General features: G+C 37.8%; 1 protein-coding gene across 2 annotated transcripts in view; it reads left to right on the plus strand.

The window, feature by feature from the left end:
• The window catches only part of cdh8 (cadherin 8), a 125,070-nt gene extending 107,481 nt beyond the window's left edge, over positions 1–17,589 (plus strand). For both annotated transcript variants that reach the window (XM_026937736.3, XM_026937737.3), the window contains 5 exons: positions 1,251–1,387; positions 4,823–4,944; positions 7,364–7,475; positions 12,958–13,209; positions 13,879–17,589. In XM_026937736.3, coding sequence (XP_026793537.3) covers positions 1,251–1,387; positions 4,823–4,944; positions 7,364–7,475; positions 12,958–13,209; positions 13,879–14,372 — 1,117 coding nt within the window. In that variant the 3' untranslated portion in view covers positions 14,373–17,589. The remainder of the gene's footprint in view (positions 1–1,250; positions 1,388–4,822; positions 4,945–7,363; positions 7,476–12,957; positions 13,210–13,878) is intronic.
• Positions 17,590–19,817: the final 2,228 nt, after the last annotated feature.

The following is a 19,817-nucleotide window of genomic DNA, read 5'->3' on the forward strand; positions in this document are numbered from 1 at the left end:
CACAAAGACAAGCAAATACGAGCTAGTTTACTAGTAGTTAGTAACCCAGCTAGCAAAATTAGCAAAGTCATTTCCATATATGGACTCAAAGGCTAAAGTTCCTTCAGTGGTCTTTATTTGAGACCCAAACTGGAGCAATGTCATGAGCAAATTTGTTTTTAAAGACACACCCATTTTTTTTTCATTCGGCCACGCCCACATATAGAAATGCATATAAGCTAGTTACTAGTAGTTAGCAACCCAGCTAGTAAAGAGAGTAAATATTAGTGATAAAGGGATATTTCTAATTATGGTAGGAGGACATGCGGGCATTTGCAAATCACATATTCTCATGTGCATTTTTAAACTAACCAGATCTCTAACTGCTAGTAAACTAGCTTGTGCTTGCATGAATATGTGTGGGCGTGGCTTAAAGAACAAAAACAGTCCATATACGCTCATAACTTTGCCCTAGGTTGGGCGCTAAGTAAAGAAGGAAATGTAGCCAAGTCTTTGAGTCCATATATGAAAATGATTTTTCTCACTTTGCTAGCTTGGAAGCTAACTACTGTCTATATGTGGGAGTGGCTTAAATAAACAAAAATATGGGCGCGTCTTTGAGTCCATATTTGCTAATGACATTACCTCTGATTGGTGCGCCAAGTAAAGACCATAATTTGAGTCCATATATGGAAATGATTTAGTGGGAATGTTACGTTGTTTCAACGGATTTTGTTAGCCAGCTAGCTAGCTAACCTGGCAATTTATTCTATTTTAAAAGTGAAAAGCCATTTTCAGTTGTTTTGTACGATGTGTAGTCGGATTGCCATGAAATGCGCTGTTTATTAGCAGTTTATTGGAAATGGTGTACTGAAAGGAAATGCTGAAAGTGTTTGAAATTCTCACTCCAGCCTGCTGTAAGTTTAGCGTGTAACCACACCACGAGGCGGTGCAGGTAATAATAACTCAAATTAATGCGCTTCCATGATGACATGCAGTGCAAAACATTTCAGATGTCATCCCCGCTGCGGCGTTAATGTCCATCCCCGCCATCACTCATCCTCAGAGCGGATTATTAAGGCCCTGCTGATTTTACCATATTCTAACCTACAGGAAGCGGCTGATGGATAGCAGGGCATTAAGTGAAGCATGTGCGCTGCGCCTTTATTTGGTTAGACGTGAAGTGAATGCACATTTCATTTAGCCCTCTGCTCTTTTCTCCCCCCATTCTCTCTCTCTCTCTCTCTCTCTCTCTCTCTCTCTCCTGACAGGTACTCGATCGATCGGCACACAGATCTGGAGAGGCAGTTCAATATCCATGTGGACGATGGGAAGATCACGTTAGCCAAGCCGCTGGACCGAGAGACCGATACGTGGCACAACATCACCGTGACGGCTACGGAAATCCGTAAGTGACATTTTAATCTGACTTTAAATTCAGAGTTTATTTGTTTGTTTGTTTGCTTGTTTTAATTACAGCAGCAATGCCACACCGTCACAGTGACGTCCATAAACAGACAGCAGATGAATGAATGAATAAATAAATGAATAAATAAATAAATAAATAAAGCTGAATTTAATTACGGGAGCAATGCCACACCGTCACAGTGACATCAATAAACAGACAGCATGCTAACAGATAGATAAATAAATAAATAAATAAATAAATAAATAAATAAATAAATCTGAATTTAATTATGAGAGCAATATCAGATCGTCACAGTGACATCCATAAACAGACGTCTAAGAGATAGATAGATAGATAGATAGACAGATAGACAGACAAACAAACAAACAAACAAACAAATAAATAAATAAATAAATAAATCTGAATTTAATTATGAGAGCAATGTCAGATCGTCACAGTGACATCCATAAACAGACAGCATGCTAAGAGATAGATAGATAGATAGATAGACAGATAGGCAGACAGACAGACAGACAAACAAACAAACAAACAAATAAATAAATAAATCTGAATTTAATTATGAGAGCAATGTCAGATCGCCACAGTGACACCCATAAACAGACGTCTAAGAGATAGATAGATAGATAGATAGATAGATAGATAGACAGATAGACAAACAAACAAACAAACAAACAAACAAATAAATAAATAAATAAATAAATAACGCTGAATTTAATTACTGCAGCGATGTCAGATCATCACAGCGACGGCTTTGATGTCCAACAGACATCATATTAATATAAAAATAAGTTGGTTAAATATATAAATCTACATAAATAAATAATAGTCCTTTAATTATGATATTAATGTCAACAAGTTTCATGTAAATTAAATTATACAACATAAATAAATAAATGTATCTGGTTACTCTGTAATGTAAGATACATATAGATATACATAAGCAAAACATAATGTAATTAATGTGTGGAAAGAAATAATCTGAAACATTTACAATGAATAAAAGAAGTAATTCTCTTTTTTTAAAGAAAACTACATAAATTTATAACCAGAGAAACTAATGTTTCTGCTGAACAGGAAATAGTTTAATAATTGTAGTTTAAATGTAAATGTAAAAGATATTAATTGGTACTTCAGTTTTACTCTTTTGACCAAAGTGTTTTCATGAAACTCAACATTAAAACACAACAACGAAACATTTTACGCTCAACCTGAGTTTCATCTGATCCTCAGAGAACACGCCTCCAAATAAAGCTCACTGTAGCAGAAGCTACAAAGCCACGTGGCACGAGTACAGCACGAGTACGGCGTTATTTCCATTCAGAACGTGATGCAGGACTGGATCTGCGCAATACTACTCACATTAACATCTGAAGGCGTAGCGGGATAATTATTCCGAAGTTATGTCGTCTCTCTCTCTCCCACAGATTAAGCACTGCTCGGTACAATTAGCAGCAGATCCCGAGCGGAAAGTGTTTAATGTCTTATATTCCTCAGTGACAAAGAAAGCTGTTTAAACACAGTCTGTTTCTGCAGATACGACCCTGAGCACGTTCTCGTGTCTGCGCAGACGCAAACGCAGGCCTGAATGCGTTCAGAAAGCGGGTTTATGCTCGTTCATCCTCGTTTTAACATTTAACGGCAAATTCCTCATCTACACACCATCACAATAACGATTCTACAAACTGTTTTAAGGTTTAATATTATAAATATCTTAATGTCTTTGCTCTAATTAAGTTTTGTTAGCATTAGCAATGTAGCTGTTATTTGGTATGTTAAAAAAAAAAAAAATTTAGTATAAATATTGTCATCTATATGTACTTTATATACACTGAGTATATGTCAGAAAAAATGTCGTTATTTTATTTTATAGTTTATTTTTTTGTTAATGTTATCTAATTGAAAATTTTGTACCTTTACTCTTTTTTTTCATTATTTTATACAATTTTGCACCTTTTATTTCTTAGCACTTTGGTACTTTTACCTTTTTTAATGTTATGGAATATACAAGAAACAATTTAGTTCCTTTTCTCACTTACGTTATAGCAGCTATAAACATTCATTCCCTCAACAGCCTCTCTTTATTTCTCTTTCTTCTGAGTTAATAGAAGAATAATAACGTCAAGACAAAAAATAAACTGCAAAGAAGCGTAAACTCCTCTGTCCTGAAGATGTCGGAAAAGATAAAGTTTTAGTACAGCTTTAACTCTGACTGTTACAAAGCACTGACACTGGAGACTCCTTCCATACATGTTACATAAACACATTTCTCCTTATAAAGAACTTCACCATATCAATGATTACACACTTTTTTTCACTTGAGTTTAGCAACACTTGTGATAACAGAAAAGCACAAAAAGTGGATGGAAACTTGGCTTATGTGTGATGCAGCTGTGTGTTTTATCAGCTCGGCACTTAAGGGAGCAAAAACTAAATAAAACGTGATCGTTACACAGAAACTGACTGTGTGATTAAATCCAGTCATTTACCGGCGACTTGTCGAAATTTGCTAAGGAAGATAGTTTTGGAGAGAATTTCAGTCCTGGAAGTAGCACTGTTAACACGTTCTTTCATTTGTCTGACATTTAAAGCTTGATGATTCCCTGCTAATTCCACTTAGACGCCGTTGGTGATTTAGCTCGATGCGTTGCGTGGTTTATTATCTCGGGTCTCAAGGAATCAGTTCTAAAAGCAGCTGTAGGTACGCCAAAGGCCACAGCGAAATGATAATTGCGATAAAAGTCAGTGGGTGCAACACTGATTAAATCCAATCATTTACAGAGTCCTCAGAAGGGACTTTAAATTAGCAGCGATGAAGGAATAATTCTAATAAAAACCTAATCTAATTAAACTGCCTTTTATTTTCTTCTTAGACTTCACTTGCCAACATTTCATAAATATTCATTTCAACCTTATGTATAAAACATGTGTGTGTGTGTGTGTGTGTGTGTGTGCAGGGAACTTTTAAAAGCACATGAAACACAATCAAGTTTTTTTAATCACAATTCCTGTTTGCATATTTGATGAAGTGTAACTTCTCGGATTGATGAGATGTGAAAGAGAAAAAACGAAAGAAATGAGTTACCTTTATGTTCCAGCAGCAAAAATACATTTATAATAATAATAATAATAATAATAATAATAATAATAATATTACCTTTCATACTATCAAACTGAAAAAATATTTACCTCGAACACAAATGCACTTAATCATCAAAAACATGTTTGATGTCTGAAGTTTCTTTAGTTTCGAACTACAGCAGTGAGGTCAATGTCACTAACAGTGACTGAAACTCTATAGCTGCCAGTTCAGCATCATCTCTAAATCATGTCTAAGATAATGTATACATGTAATTTACAGTAGATTTACATCTTATCCTTCTGATCTCAGTTTTAATTTTTTGTCCGTTGTATTAGGGAACCACAGCCAGATCTCCAGAGCGATAGTGGCGATCCGAGTGCTGGATATAAACGACAACGCTCCTGAATTTCCCACCGAGTACGAAGCCTTTCTTTGTGAAAACGGCAAACCTGGTCAGGTAAGACATCAACTATCCACTACTTCTGTGCTGTTCGCTTTCATTCTGCTTTTAATCACTCATTCTTTTAATGTTCATTGTGTTTAATTGCTTCATTTGGCTTATCCTTGACAGGTTTTCCATACACACACACACACACACACACACACACAAAAATTAAAAAAGAGTTTTAATTTCAGAGACACTTGACCTGATTAAAAGTTAAAGGTGAAAGTAAACTGGCTCTAACTCCAATCCAAATCATGAGTTTCAGGCATTTTTGCTTATTGGTCTCATAACCTATGGACTTTTTTATCTCTCAGAAATAATTCTGCATATGATTTAACTCTGAAGTGGGAACTCAAAATAAAAAGTGGGAAAATACACGGACGTCTCCGTGAAAGGATGTGATCATGAGTTTATACTGTCTTATACTTTCTCAGCACAGAGAACTATACAGTCAGTGTTATAGATTTAACTATCTAACGTGTCTACGTTGATTGATCTACAGTGAAATCTACTATAAACTCTTGTAACGTAGCGACAGGATATTTGATTTCCTGTTGACGGTATGAGCGGCCATGTTGACATAACGTCACATGCTAAACTCGTGGCCGAGTACCGTCATGACTTTCCGAGTAGGAATTCTGAGATGAAAGGGACGATTTCTTTGCTTTTTGCTAGTTGGAGGTCAGAAATTCATAGTTACTAGCTTGAATGCCGCATTAGACTTAAAGCAGATTGGGTTACTAGGAATTTGAAATAAATCATAGTTACTATGAATTTGAAATAAAAGCCCTGAACTAACTGGTACATTTTTATACGTCAAGTTTCAGCGTTTTGGTCCTTACAGTCACTAAGTCCTGATTTAAAAAAATCTATTAGCAGCAACATGTTACACAAAAAAACATCCATGTAACATCCAGCACCCTAAAGGGTTATTATTTGTGTTTACATGCACGAATCACTCTGATTGTACGCAGAACCTGACAACAGAGAGTTTCCTTGATAGAAAAGGAAGAAAATAAACCCCTGGTGAGAAGATAGAACCAGCAACCATCCCAGAAAACTTTCATAAACCGAAAGCAACCTAGCGAATCCTAATCACCGTTAGATATTCATACAGCAATATATTGGCAATACGTATACTAGACTCCTGTTCGATTTATTTCAGTTCCTGACATCTTCTCACTCTTGCTTTTATGTCACATCATATTACAATTGACAGCAAAGACAAAACAGCTATTTATTTCCTTCTCCAGTCTGCATTTTCTATCCCTGATTTTTTTCCTGGTTTAAGCAAGTGATTGTGTTTAAAGGCAGTGGTCTAGACACTAGTGAAAAACCCCGTCTCTGATGCTTCTACTCAAGAAATATCTGGCAACCTCGGAGGCGTGAACTACATGCAGGTGATTTAAATAATCTGAATGTGAAGCTCAGAAAATCTGCTTAAGTATCTGCGGAACCCGACTCTGAATCCGAGGAACTTTCCCTGCATAAATATCGACGTAACTTTTCAGCTCAAGTCACTGAGTCTGAATACGGCCCTCAGTGATCATCCTTTCAACACACTTAGTAATGTGTGTCTTTACTCTTCCACAGCTGTATGCAGTAATGATTTATAAAACCACTATCTGCTGTCAGTCTGTTTCCTGTCAGTGATTCTTCCTCATGTAGTCTCAGGAAGTTTGTCCTCTCCACTGCCACCTCTGGCTTCTTCATTAAAGATCTAAACCATTTCATTTTGAAGCAGCCTGGGACCTCCTCTCTCTCTCTCTCTCTCTCTCTCTCTCTCTTTCTCTCTCTCTCTCTCTCTCATAGGTTTCTTGAACTGTTTGCCATTGCTGCATTCGAACAAAACTGCTCTGGTTTTAAGGCATAAACTCACCAGGGTTCAATTTAGTACGAATCATAAATGGACTGAAGATCTATCTTTGAGGTTCTCACCTGAGTATCAACCATGTGTAGATTGAAAGGTCCAGTTTAGTACCTTTGATTATGATTGGACCGGATAGCAGAGCAGAAGAAGAAAGAGAAAATCAAGGATGTTGAAGGTCTCAGCATCAAGTTCAGTACAAAGCGTTCCTTTAGATATCTGAAATTTCAGCATCATTCACATTCCCTGACACTAAGGGACTCACTTTCTCCGTCAGGTTTTTCTTTTCTGTGAGATAACAAGGACAAGCATTGTGTCAGGTTCCTAACTTTGAACGAGCCGTCCATCATGAAGAGAAACGGTTTGTCCTGAACCGCTCTGGCAGATTTATGGACGGAGAAGGACGAGGGGAAAATGTGAGAATGACAGCACATGGTGCGTGGATAAAGGTCTCGAGTTTCAGAAGTGAATGGAAAGAATTTTTCATCCTGTATGGGCTGCTGTCTTTATGAGTGAGGACTCATCTGTGTGTGTGTGTGTGTGTGTGTGTGTGTGTGTGTGCAGGTGATCCAGACCATCAGCGCTGTGGACAGAGACAATCCAGCTCAAGGACACACGTTCCACTACAGACTGGAGATGCTGAACAACCCGAACTTCACCATTAAAAACAACTTAGGTGAGAAACAAACAGCACACAAACACACACACACACACACACCCTGAGTAGAGAGAGAGAAAGAGAGACAGAGAGAGAAACTGTATAGGGAGAAAGACACAGAGAAAAAGACAGAGAGAGACAGAGTGGGACAAGAGAGATCAAGAGACAGAGCGATAGAAAGAGAGAGAGAGAGAGAGGCAAAGAGAGAAGCAGAGATAGAGAAAGACAGATAAAGGACAGATAGATTGAGAGACAGAATAAGAGCAAGGGAAATATAGAGATTGAAAGAGAGAAAGGCGTAGAGAGACAGAGGCAAAAAGAGAGAAAGAGAGAGAAAAACAGAGAAGACATAGAGAGAAAGAGACATATACTGTATAGGGAGAAAGACACAGAGAGCAAGACAGACAGAGACAGAGAGAGAGATAGAGGCAAAGACAGAAGCAGAGCGAGAGAAAGAGAGCGATAGATATAAATAAAGAAAGACAGACAGATGAATGTTTAGCTGATGCCTGATTGCTCATATTGACGTACAGTATAACTGTGTGATAGCGGGAGGTGTGATGAAGTGGAGTCACTGTTACTGGCAAAACCGTACCTGAAAATTAATCAACACCTTCTGACCAATCAGAATGCAGAATTCAGCAGCGCTGTGGTGTAAATCGCTCTGACTCTGAGACACAGAATCGTTATTCAAGTCTGTGTAACAAAGACTAGTTGCATTATTCATTTTTGTTGTGTTGTGTCGTGTTTGTTTTTATTTTGTGCATGTAGAACACGGAGAACATCACAGATGTCATGTTTTTCTGTCCAACGCAATCCGGTGGGTTTCTTGTGTCTGGAGGGGAGATCTGGTGGAATTAGTGTACCTGAAAGTTAGCAGCTGTGCGTTAGCCTGGACATCAGCTAGTGTTTTTCACTCCCCAGTGCATTCGGAAAGAAAGCAAATGAACGGCATCCGAGTCGTGCTTCTACTGAGCGTTGGAGGTTCTGCTCAGCATGGGTGATCGTATAGAGCCCTGGTGCTGTGACAGATGGCTCTAAAGTTGTTTGCTAAATACCATGATTGCTTTGGTGAGCTCTGTGTCTCGTGTCATTTAGCAGGAAGACGGCTTAGTGTAGGTTACATGCACAGAAAAACCCAGTCTGCTCCAAACACCCCTGATGTCAGGGCTCCAGGTGACAAATCGTCATATCATTCCTTCTGTCTGTAATGATGTTGGCTTAAGAAGATTCCCACTCCAAAACCAGTGGGGAAAAAGCGTCCCCATTAACAAGAAGGATGCTTCAAAAAGAAAAGGAAAAAGACCTCTGAGAAGAAAGCAAACATGAATCTTCCCTCACTAAAAGAGGACGATTCCTCCCTAAAACAAACAAAAACATTCCCGGATAAAAGAAAGGAAAATGGAAGTCATGTTCCACGAAGAAGGAAAAAGTGTCTCCTCTAAATGAAAGCAAAAAAAACCCCAAAAAAACACGCAAGCTCGTCCACCTGAAAGGAGAGAAAAAAAAGGAGGTCAAAATGAAACTTCCCGCTGTAAAAGGAAGGACGATGGAAATATTGTCATTCCATCCTAAAAGAAGGAAAAGGCTCCAGAAAAGGCTTTTCCGCCAGAAAGGAGAGAAAACGTCCTCTAAAAGGAGGGATAAAAGACCTTTTCCTCTGTAAAACAAAGATGTTTTCTCTCTAAAATAAAGGAATTAAAAATAAAAAAAGAAAGACAATACAAGCTGCCTTCTGAAATGAAGAAGGGAAAGAAAGCAAAGGAAAGAAGAAAAGACGTTTCCTTCCAAAGAAGTAGAACGTCAAAAAGCTTTCTTTCTAAAATACAGGAAAACGACACTTTTCTCTTTCCTCTCTAAAAATAACGGGAAAAATAAATGTCCATCGTAAGAGGAAGAAATGGAACCTTAAATAGAAAGAATAAAAAAAAACCCCTTCCTGTCTGTAATGGAGAAAATGTAGAATATGAGCTTTTGCAGGAGATCTGAAGAAGAGAGAAAATGGAGCATGAGCCCGGGGAATTTTTCAGGTCAGCCGCTATTCAGCCATGTTATGAAGAAATTGACCTTTGACCTCACACTTCAATACAGTGTTGATTGAGAATAGAGCAGCAGACGGCAGTGATTTCCTGTTTCATTCAGCTCTCAAATTCTGGGAAAGTTTAATAATGCTCTGCCGCAGTGAGGCCAAAGGTAATGATTAGATAACGCTTAAAACTGTAATTACTAGGTGAGGAATAATTACAGTGGAGATACACGCGGTATTATTACGGAAGATTATGAGGACATGAAGAGCAGAAATCAGCGACCACAACAACAACCAGGCCTCAGATTCAGCATCGGCTCACAACCTGAAACAAAAACATTAATATCAAATATTTTTTATGCAAATAAAAGTGGAAAAGGTTTAAAACCCTGCCTGAATATAGAGTAGACGTCTTTTTGTTTCAGAGATCAGCGTACGGATAAAGACAAGATGCAGTAAATTGCGAGGAAAATACGTTGTTTTGAAAAAAAAATGATGCAAATCATCAGAGCAGTAGCTGATGAACACTTTTCTGTGGGCAAGTTTTCAGAATTAAAAAAAAAAAATCTAAAGGTCATTTTATCTCTGAGTGTGTTGAAGAGCAGATGTAAGGTCAGCGTGTTTTTACAGTGAGCCTGAGGCGTTAAGCGCCTCGAGGGCTTCATGGTAAAAATGGTCAAAGGTAGATATCAATGACATGACAGTGAGTTTAGAACAAGCAAAAATGAAACTAGTCGAATAAGAGAAGTTCAATAATGCTAAGAAAAATGTGTAAAAATGATTTAAAGTAGTAGATTTAAAAATAATAATTGTTATTAGGGATTAATCTATCAGCTGGGTGCGAGATGGTTTATATTTGACTTTCTACACAGAGAAAGATACTAATGTAATGATAATAATAATAATAATAATAATAATAATAATAATATGAAGAAGAAGAAGAAGCGCCGCTCTTTTTTCTCTCTCGTGACATTAATAAGACAAAAAAAATACGCAGCTTGTCATGTTACCAAGAAACCACAAACTCCTCTGTCCTTAAAGTTACAGCTTTACGTCTGACTGTTACAAAGCGCTGACACTGGAGACTCCTTCCATAAATGTTAAATAAACACATTTCTCATTACAGAAAACGTCACCACATCAACGATTACACACATTTTTTTATCTGTTTATGTGGAGCTTCTGTTGTACACGTCCCTGTAAACGAGCTGTTGCTATAGAAACGATAACGTATCAGAACGAGCGCATTAATATAAACCTGTGACTTTTAGCTGCTCTACTGTCAGGAAATGAATGTGGTCTAAATAAACCAATAGTGAAGAGAAGTACAAACAGAAACATTAGCATACTGAAAGTTTAGAAAGAATTGAACTCGATTGTGCAAATGTCTTCTGAAAGAAAGTGAGATTAGCCGTTGCTCTTCTGTTAAAGTAAGAAAAGATTATTATGACTGCCAATTTTTCTTCCTCCATCCTTTACGGAAAACAATAAAGCCGAAAATGTTCCTGTAATTAAAATGATAAAGCGACGGAAAGTATTTGAAAATAATTGCTTTGTGATATTAGTGAGACACAAAATCGTCACCTTTGTATTTTTCATTAACGTGTTTATTAACTTAAATTAAATCTGCGCCGGATTCTCGTCGAGCGAATACGCGCCGTAGGAAAAGTTGCTTCGGGACGCACTTTGTTTTCACATAAAGGTGATGCGTTTGAGACCTGAGGAAGGCTTTCATGATGAAAAAAGTCATTTCCGGAGCTCATTTATTCCACTCATCGCTGCATTATCTCAATGTTCACGCCACCTCGAAGCTTTTCTCTTCCCACCTGCTTTATTCTGTTTCTCTCTCATGAACGTACTGAACGTTTGAGACTATTAAGCGATTAGAAACCCATTTGTGGTTCACAGGAGATTCTTGCGGGAGTATAAAGTACAAATATGAAGCGAAGAGATGATGAAGAAGTAGATAATGAACACTGAGACACACTGAAGAAGCTGGAGAACTTTACACTGCTTTTTTTTTCTCACTCAATACATTTCCACAAGGATCAACGTTTTATTGTCCTGCCTCCAGCAAATATTTTACAAAAACACCAAGAACAAATCTAATTTATTTACTTTCTTAAGCCTCCTTCTGGGTTTTCCGCTTTGTAATGTTCTGTCCTGTTCTGTTGTCCCAGGTTGACTTCTGATTTCAAAGAAATTTATGAACATTTCTAAGCACTCGGCCCTCAAAAGTACTTTTGTGATGCACCACAAAGAGGTTTAACTTATATTAGCAGCGAATAACATACAATCATACTGTATATCCTCTCAGAAATCCTGTCATGTTAGCTCATGTTAGCTCAGGGCCGGTCACGCTACGCTTTTCATTTCCATCTGCATGAGAATGCTGGAGAACGGAAACACAAGCTCGTGTGAAAGAAGATTCGCATTCCAGAGTTCATGTTTGGTGAGCTCTGACCTGCGAATTCGTATCACATGAAGACGTGTGACCAAAATAAGATCGCCAAGTCACATCGTGACCTGTTCAGAAAATCCAAGATGGAGGAAGCACTGATTATAGCGGTGTCACACCATCCTGTTTTATACAAACTCTCCATGTTTATTCCGCGACTGGAGGACAGAGTGAACACACAGCCTTCTCCTTTGCAGACGTTTTCGTCCCAGTCGTAACAATAACAGTGCAAGCACGTCAGAATCCATCATGTGTGGCTAAAAAAACCCCAAAGCCTTGGTGTGTGATGTCATATCCGGTTGCCGCCCCTATTCGCAGCGCTCTCCGAAGAAATGCTGAAAGTCTAGCGTGATTGACTCCTTAGCTAGCAAGCTTGCATTAGCAGTGATTATTCTGAATATTTAATGTTTAATATAACTTAAAAAAAATCAGACTTTTACATTAGCTTGCTAGCTAGTGTCACCTATAAATATTATGAACATTTTATAAATATGACTTAAAAATCCCCAGACATCCTGTCAAGATAACGTATATTAGCTAGTATGCTAGTTTTAGAAGTGAATGGTCTGTATATTAAATATATAATGTAAAAAATCCAGTCAGAGTTACAGATTAGCTTATTTTATCTATTTAGCATTAGCAGTGATTATTAGGAACACTATGTACTGTATATGAGTTAAAAATCTTGACAAATCCTGTCAGGTTAACTCAGGTTAGCTAACAAGAAAGCATGTATGGCTTCAATTCCTCTCAGGAAATACTGTCAAGCTAGCATTTGCGAACTAGCCAGTGATTACTTCTGAACATTTTATGAATAATTACGGATGCTTAAAATGCTTTTAGAAATCTTGTCATGCTAGCTAAGAAATAAATCCATCTTAAGGAAAGTCTCTGGAAACTCTAAAAAATCCTTTATTTTGTCTCAAAAGGCAAAAGTACACATGATTATCATTATTATAAGTTTATAATGTAAATAGCCAATACATCTTATTAAGATTTGCTTTTTGACTCCTCAGACAATTCCATCAGCATCCTGGCGAAACACGACTCGTTCCGTCGTCAGAAACAGGAAGTGTACCTGCTGCCCATCGTGGTGAGTGACGACGGAGATCCGCCGATGAGCAGCACCAACACGCTGACCATCCGAGTGTGCGGCTGCAGTAAAGACGGCGTGGTTCAGTCGTGTAACGTCGAGGCCTTCGTCCTGCCCATCGGCCTCAGCATGGGGGCGCTGATCGCAATCCTCGCCTGCATCATCTTACTGCTCGGTACGAGCTTCTGAAATCCTCCACATGTGCTGTGTTCAATTATGTTGAATGATGTATAGAGGCACTGATTGAAACGTCAGATCTGTGCAACAAGTTTGATTTTATTAACCGATCAATATGCCTTAATATGACAGCAGAATCCTAAAGGAGGCACTAGTTAGCTATTAGTTTAACTGCAGCTACGTGGCTAATGTTCAATTCTCTGTGTGCAATTATTTATTTTCAATTCAGTATTATTCATTCAGTTCAATTTGAGAAATATTTGTATCAACCGTCCTGCAACTAAAGTGTTGAGAGCACTTAAAGGAATGTTTTAAAATGTTGTGTAAAAAATGTTCTTAAATTAGCATCTAGAAAACCTGAGCATTAACTTAAACACTCTAATAAACAAACGTTCCTAGCAATGTAAGATTCAGAAAATGATATGCTACTATAAAATCATTAGCAGGCAATAAGAGCAGGCCCTGGGACAGAAGCAGTTGTGATTGTTTAAGCACACGGACCAATGAAAATGGAGAAGTAGTAAATAGTTTACATTATTTATTTACAATATTATATTACATGTCTGACGTATTAACAGCACTATAAATATCGTATGTCATTAATGAGTTAATGAGTGCAGCATAGTTTAGTTTGTCTAAATCTGGTTTGTTAATGCTGTCTTTCTAGTGATCGTGGTTCTGTTCGTGACTCTGCGGCGGCACAAGAGCGAGCCGCTGATCATCAAAGACGAAGAGGACGTTCGCGAGAACATCATCACGTACGACGATGAGGGCGGCGGTGAGGAGGACACGGAGGCGTTCGACATCGCCACGCTGCAGAACCCTGACGGCATCAACGGCTTCCTGCCTCGCAAAGACATCAAACCCGAGCTGAGCTACAGCGTCCGCGCCGGACTCAGACCCGCCGCCAACGGCGTCGACATCGACGAGTTCATTAACGTCCGGCTCCACGAGGCTGATAATGACCCGACGGCACCTCCATACGACTCCATCCAGATCTACGGCTATGAAGGTCGAGGATCTATGGCTGGATCTTTGAGCTCGCTGGAAACTTCTTCGTCAGATTCGGACCAGAATTTCGATTATCTCAGAGAGTGGGGTCCGCGGTTTAGAAGACTCGGAGAGCTCTACTCAGTGGGCGAGAGCGACAAAGAAACTTGAGGCATTACTTTTTTTTCACTCTCATGACGTTTGCATTATGGTGCTCGCCAGATCACGATTAAAACACATCTGTTTCAAAATGGCGGGAACTTTTTTTTTTTTTTTTGGAAAACTGTTAGAGACAAGCATACTAGGGTTAGTCATCTACATCGAAGTGCGTAACGGGGCTGAACTTCACCACCACAGTGTCTGTCGTAGGAGGTCACTGATTCTTGTGGAGTCTTTTAGATTAAGTGTTTCTGGCTTGTCGTTTGTTCACTGTGACCACCGGAAATGTAGGTTCTTGTTGGTCACGTAAAGAGAAAGACAAAAAAAAAGGATTCAGTGAAGTGGATGGACTTCTGAGGCCTCAAAATGGCTCCACACGTCTCCTTAACATCATCCAGCCAATCCGAGGAAGAAAGAAGAACCTTACAAAATCGACTAAAAAGCAATATATGGTCTACTATGTTGAATGTATGTGTGTATGTTTAAAGGTGAGATAAGTGTACAATATTGGCTTTAATAGATCTTAGTTGAGATAGCATTTGATACCGAGTGGCCGGATTTCCTGAAAAGCCTCGCGGCTTGCTTTATACACCCTGTTTGTATTCGCGCTCTTAGTGTGTTTCACACTCGAACATTAGTAGCCTATAACAGACTGAAGACAAAAAGAGAAATGTAGAAACAACGAGGCCTTCTTTTTACAGAAGCAAACATTAAATACGGTTGTATTTAAACATTTTTGGAAACATCAATCGTGTTTACTTCATTAGCGTAGTATGATTTATAAATATATGAATATTCATTGTCTGTTTTGTGCTGCGGGTATAAAAAATATGGTGTCATTTCGGGTTTCTCTTTTTCTGCTTTGTTTCGTTTGTCACCAGAACGCTCTTTTTATAAACGCTAAAATCAGAAATACAGTACTGCAGTCCATGCAGAGGTCACCAATGATCCTGTTTACACCTGGTCATTTCATGCCTCTTGTTTTGAGGATCAGCGTTATATCTATATATCAACATATCTATATATCCAGTAAAAATGCAGGTGTAAACGTACCTGTTCAAAAGGGATTTAAACGAAATTACTCAAAATTTCAGGAGATCTGAGATACCTTTTAATCAGATATTATATAAGAGCAAACGCATCTGTGCATAAAAGACACATTGGGCCTTGAAAAAAAACCCTCAATATAACCTGTCATGACTGACACCCTGTACAATATAACATAAATGAAACACCTTCTGATGCATCAAAAACAACACCTCTTTCAGTATGTTAGGTCAGAACTGTAACTGCTACCAGTGCAATACGTCATGACTGAAAGCTGTCCCAATATATTACTCATTACATCATAACTGAAACCCAACAACACATTACATCATAACTGAAACCCCTCCTCAATCATTATGTCATGACTGAAACCCCTCCTTAAACATTACATCATGACTGAAACCCCTCCTTAAACATTACGTCATGACTGAAACTCCTCCTTACACATTACATCATGACTGAAACCCCTCCTTAGACATTACGTCATGACTGAAACCCCTCCTTAAACATTACATCATGACTGAAACTCCTCCTTAAACATTACATCATGACTGAAACTCCTCCTTAAACATTACATCATGACTGAAACCCCTCCTTACACATTACATCATGACTGAAACTCCTCCTCAAACATTACATCATGACTGAAACCCCTCCTTAGACATTACGTCATGACTGAAACCCCTCCTCAAACATTACATCATGACTGAAACCCCTCCTTAAACATTACGTCATGACTGAAACCCCTCCTTAAACATTACATCATGACTGAAACTCCTCCTTAATCATTACGTCATGACTGAAACTCCTCCTTAAACATTACGTCATGACTGAAACTCCTCCTTAAACATTACGTCATGACTGAAACTCCTCCTTACACATTACATCATGACTGAAACTGCTCCTTAAACATTACGTCATAATTGACACCTTTTGCAATATCTTAGGTCATAACTGAAACATTTTCGATACAGTATGTCATGACTGAAACCAGATCAATATATCTTATGATGACTGAAACCCCTCCTAGTACATTATGTCATAACTGACACCACTTCCAGTGATTATAATCACTGAAACTAGATACAGTACGGAAACCCTGATCAATACGTCTTGTCATGACTGAAACCCTTCCTTATACATTACATCATAACTGACACTTCTTCTACCTGTGTATTACATCATGACTGAAACCCTTCCTTATACATTACATCATAACTGACACTTCTTCTACCTGTGTATTACATCATGACTGAAACCCTTCCTTATACATTACATCATAACTGAAACCGCTTCCTGATATTTAAGTCATAACCGACACGTTTTCTGATATATTATGTCTGAACTGAACTGAGACATGTCTTAATGTGTCATAATTGAAACTTGGAATTATTCGATTACATTATAAAATCCCTCCTGCTATATTAGGTCATCACTGTAATCCTTCCTGATACAAGCTAGCTAGTTTTACAGAACGGTTTTCTACTTACTACATACTTTTAAAAACACTATTATAAACCTACGTTTCAGGACAGTTCACTCTGGTACATGAGAACGTCGGCCAGGGGATTCCGTATGACCTTCGTGTTGGCAGCGTGTCAGACGTGACCGTGACAATCCAGCTACAAAACGCGTGAAGCGATCAGGTGTAAACGGCATCCACGTCGCTGACTGTGAGTCCACGGAGAAGAGATACTGTGTGTATATATGAATATACTGTATACAGAGTACCAGTGATCATTTCAAGCACAAACCCCCCCCCGGAGTGTCCAGCGGATCTGTGTGTAACCCGCCGGTCATGTAGAACCCATAATTCATAAACTGCAGACGTGTGTGTAATGTTCCACGCTGTATGATAGTAGAGAAACAGGAAAAAAATAGATGTGTACATAGTCACTGCTGACATTCTTTAGCTTTCTTTGAGGACATTTTGTTTATGCACGTTAGCTTTTGCACATGGAGATCTCCGAATGGCACTACAGCTGCGTGCGTTTGTACCGATCCTCTATATGGCAGTTTTCAGTAGAACCCACACGATAGACTTACATGCAGATCATATTTTCTACTGTGCTTTAATGCTTATATACTTGTATGTTGAATTATTTACTCTGCGTATTGTAATCTAAGATACCCATGTATTGTTTCCTACTTTGTGAAATATATTTTTATAAATATTCATGTGGTGGGCCATTTATTCTATTAATGCAAGGTATCACAAAAATTTAGATAATTCTATTATAAAAATTATTCTTTCTTTCTTTCTTTCTTTCTTTCTTTCTTTCTTTCTGGCTTCGTATATTATTATACAGATATTTTCTTTACGAAAAAAAAAATTATCTCATGTGGTGGGCCATTTATTCTATTAATACAAGGTATCACAAAAAATCTAAAAACGTATATTAAAAATGATTTACTTATTATTTAATTGATTAGCTTGTTTGTTTATTAGTTTGTTTGTTTATTAGTTCGTTTGTTTATTAGTTTGTTTGTTTGCTTATTTGCTGGCTTTTTATATTATTATACACATATTTTCTTTACAAAAAATCTTTATCTCTTATTTTTGCAAATGTATTTATTTTTTTAATATTCATTTATTAATTGTATATTTAGTTGCGAGTTTACTTTTCATTTCAACATAATTATTATACAGGACTATGTTATTTATTTATTTATTTTTTGAAACACAACAAATATCCCCTCTATGGTACAATGAACATGAGCAATTTTGGTTTGCTGCAACAATCAATTTACTGAGTCCATTCTTCATCAAGAGGCGTGGCCCCAATACTAACCAATAGAAATGCTTAAAACTGGTCATGTGATCCACTGGCAGCCAGTTTGAGTCTTCTTACAGCAGGAGTGCACGTGTGCTGCAGCACCATATGTCCTCTAGTGAAAAAGCAGCGTTTTAAGCAGCGTTCCAGTCATTTTCATCAAGATAAGCATTTAAACTGTGATTACTGGTAAGTAAAGAAGTGTTTTGAATAACTCTATGTCAGAAATATAGATGTGTGTGTTAGAAACTTACACAAACGTGTGTGTTACCCTGAGGCAACAGTGCGCCATGATGGAATCACGCTAGGCCATGAGAAAAGCAACGGGTAGCTGCACGAGTGTTGCTTTTGTGAGCGATGTTTAGATTGATCATCAGGGAAGAAACCCAGCGTCTGCTGATGTTTATGAGTTCCAGACTTCAGGCAGTCAGTGACTGCAAAGGCTTTTTCAACCAAGTATTAAAAATGAGCATTTAATTTATGATTGTTAGTTTGTCTAATTACTTTTGGTCCCTTAAAAAAAAGGCAGTGCCATGTAAAAAGTGCTGTAGTTCCTACACCGTTCACCCGATTCGGATGTAAATATCCTCCAACTAAAGCTGAAAGTCTGCACTCTGAGCTCATACTCATACTGGGGTAGAAGCTAAAATAACTTTATCATTGTCCAAACTTTTACATGCCTGACTGTGTGTATTCTTTTTTCATATATTAGGTTATACATATTTGTATTATTGTATTTTATTGTATTATGTGAGAGCTGGACACCTCTTTGTTCTACTGAACTTTAAAGAGGTAGAAAGTGGAAAGAGCGCTCCCAGTGGATGATGGTGAGGATGAGGTGGCATTTAGTGATGAAGAAGATGATAATCACAACCTTACAAGGAGAAAATAAGAGCGAGGATGAGGATGATGAGTGAGGATGATGAGTGAAGATGGAGGTGCAGTGAAACTATAGAGAAAGTGATGATGATGGTGAAGAAGGAGGTAGAGTGGAACGCATGATTAGAGCAGGAAGATGAAGTAATGCACTTGTCAGACATTTCACTTTTTGTGTGTTGCATCTTGTTCCATGTGATTGTTTAATTTGTTGGTTTTGCAGAAAAATGTTTTTCCTTTTTCTGGATGGAAACGTGAGTTGTTTCAATAGCTCAGTATGGTACAGTGCTGCCTCCACAATCCCTTAAAATGAAAAATATTTATTAAATAAATATCATTAGGTTTAATTATTCTCTACTGAGTATGAATAAAAACTTCAAAAACAGTTCAAACCTTTTTTTTTTTTTTTTCATCTGATGTGTACCATAGAGGGCTATGAAGGATTAAAAAAGGATAAAAACTTTTTCTTTTTTTTTTTTAAAAAAATGTTCTTAAGATTATACAACAGAGATGAATTTGCACCTTTATTTGAAATTGTGTTGCACAATATTTCACTTGAGAACTTTATTCGTCCTTTTATAAGCACATTCCAACATTTTTATTTCACAGCATCAGAGAATGGAATGATATCCATTTATATTATTTATTTTTCTGTCAAAATAACAACCTTCAGACAGGAAAAAAGACCCATTATCCCTCGAGCTTCGACACTAAAGGAGCAAACTTCAGGCGTGTGTAAATCGGATTCTTCCAAACTGTC

The sequence above is a fragment of the Pangasianodon hypophthalmus genome, chromosome 25, assembly GCF_027358585.1.
Source record: "Pangasianodon hypophthalmus isolate fPanHyp1 chromosome 25, fPanHyp1.pri, whole genome shotgun sequence".
Lineage (NCBI taxonomy): Eukaryota > Metazoa > Chordata > Actinopteri > Siluriformes > Pangasiidae > Pangasianodon > Pangasianodon hypophthalmus.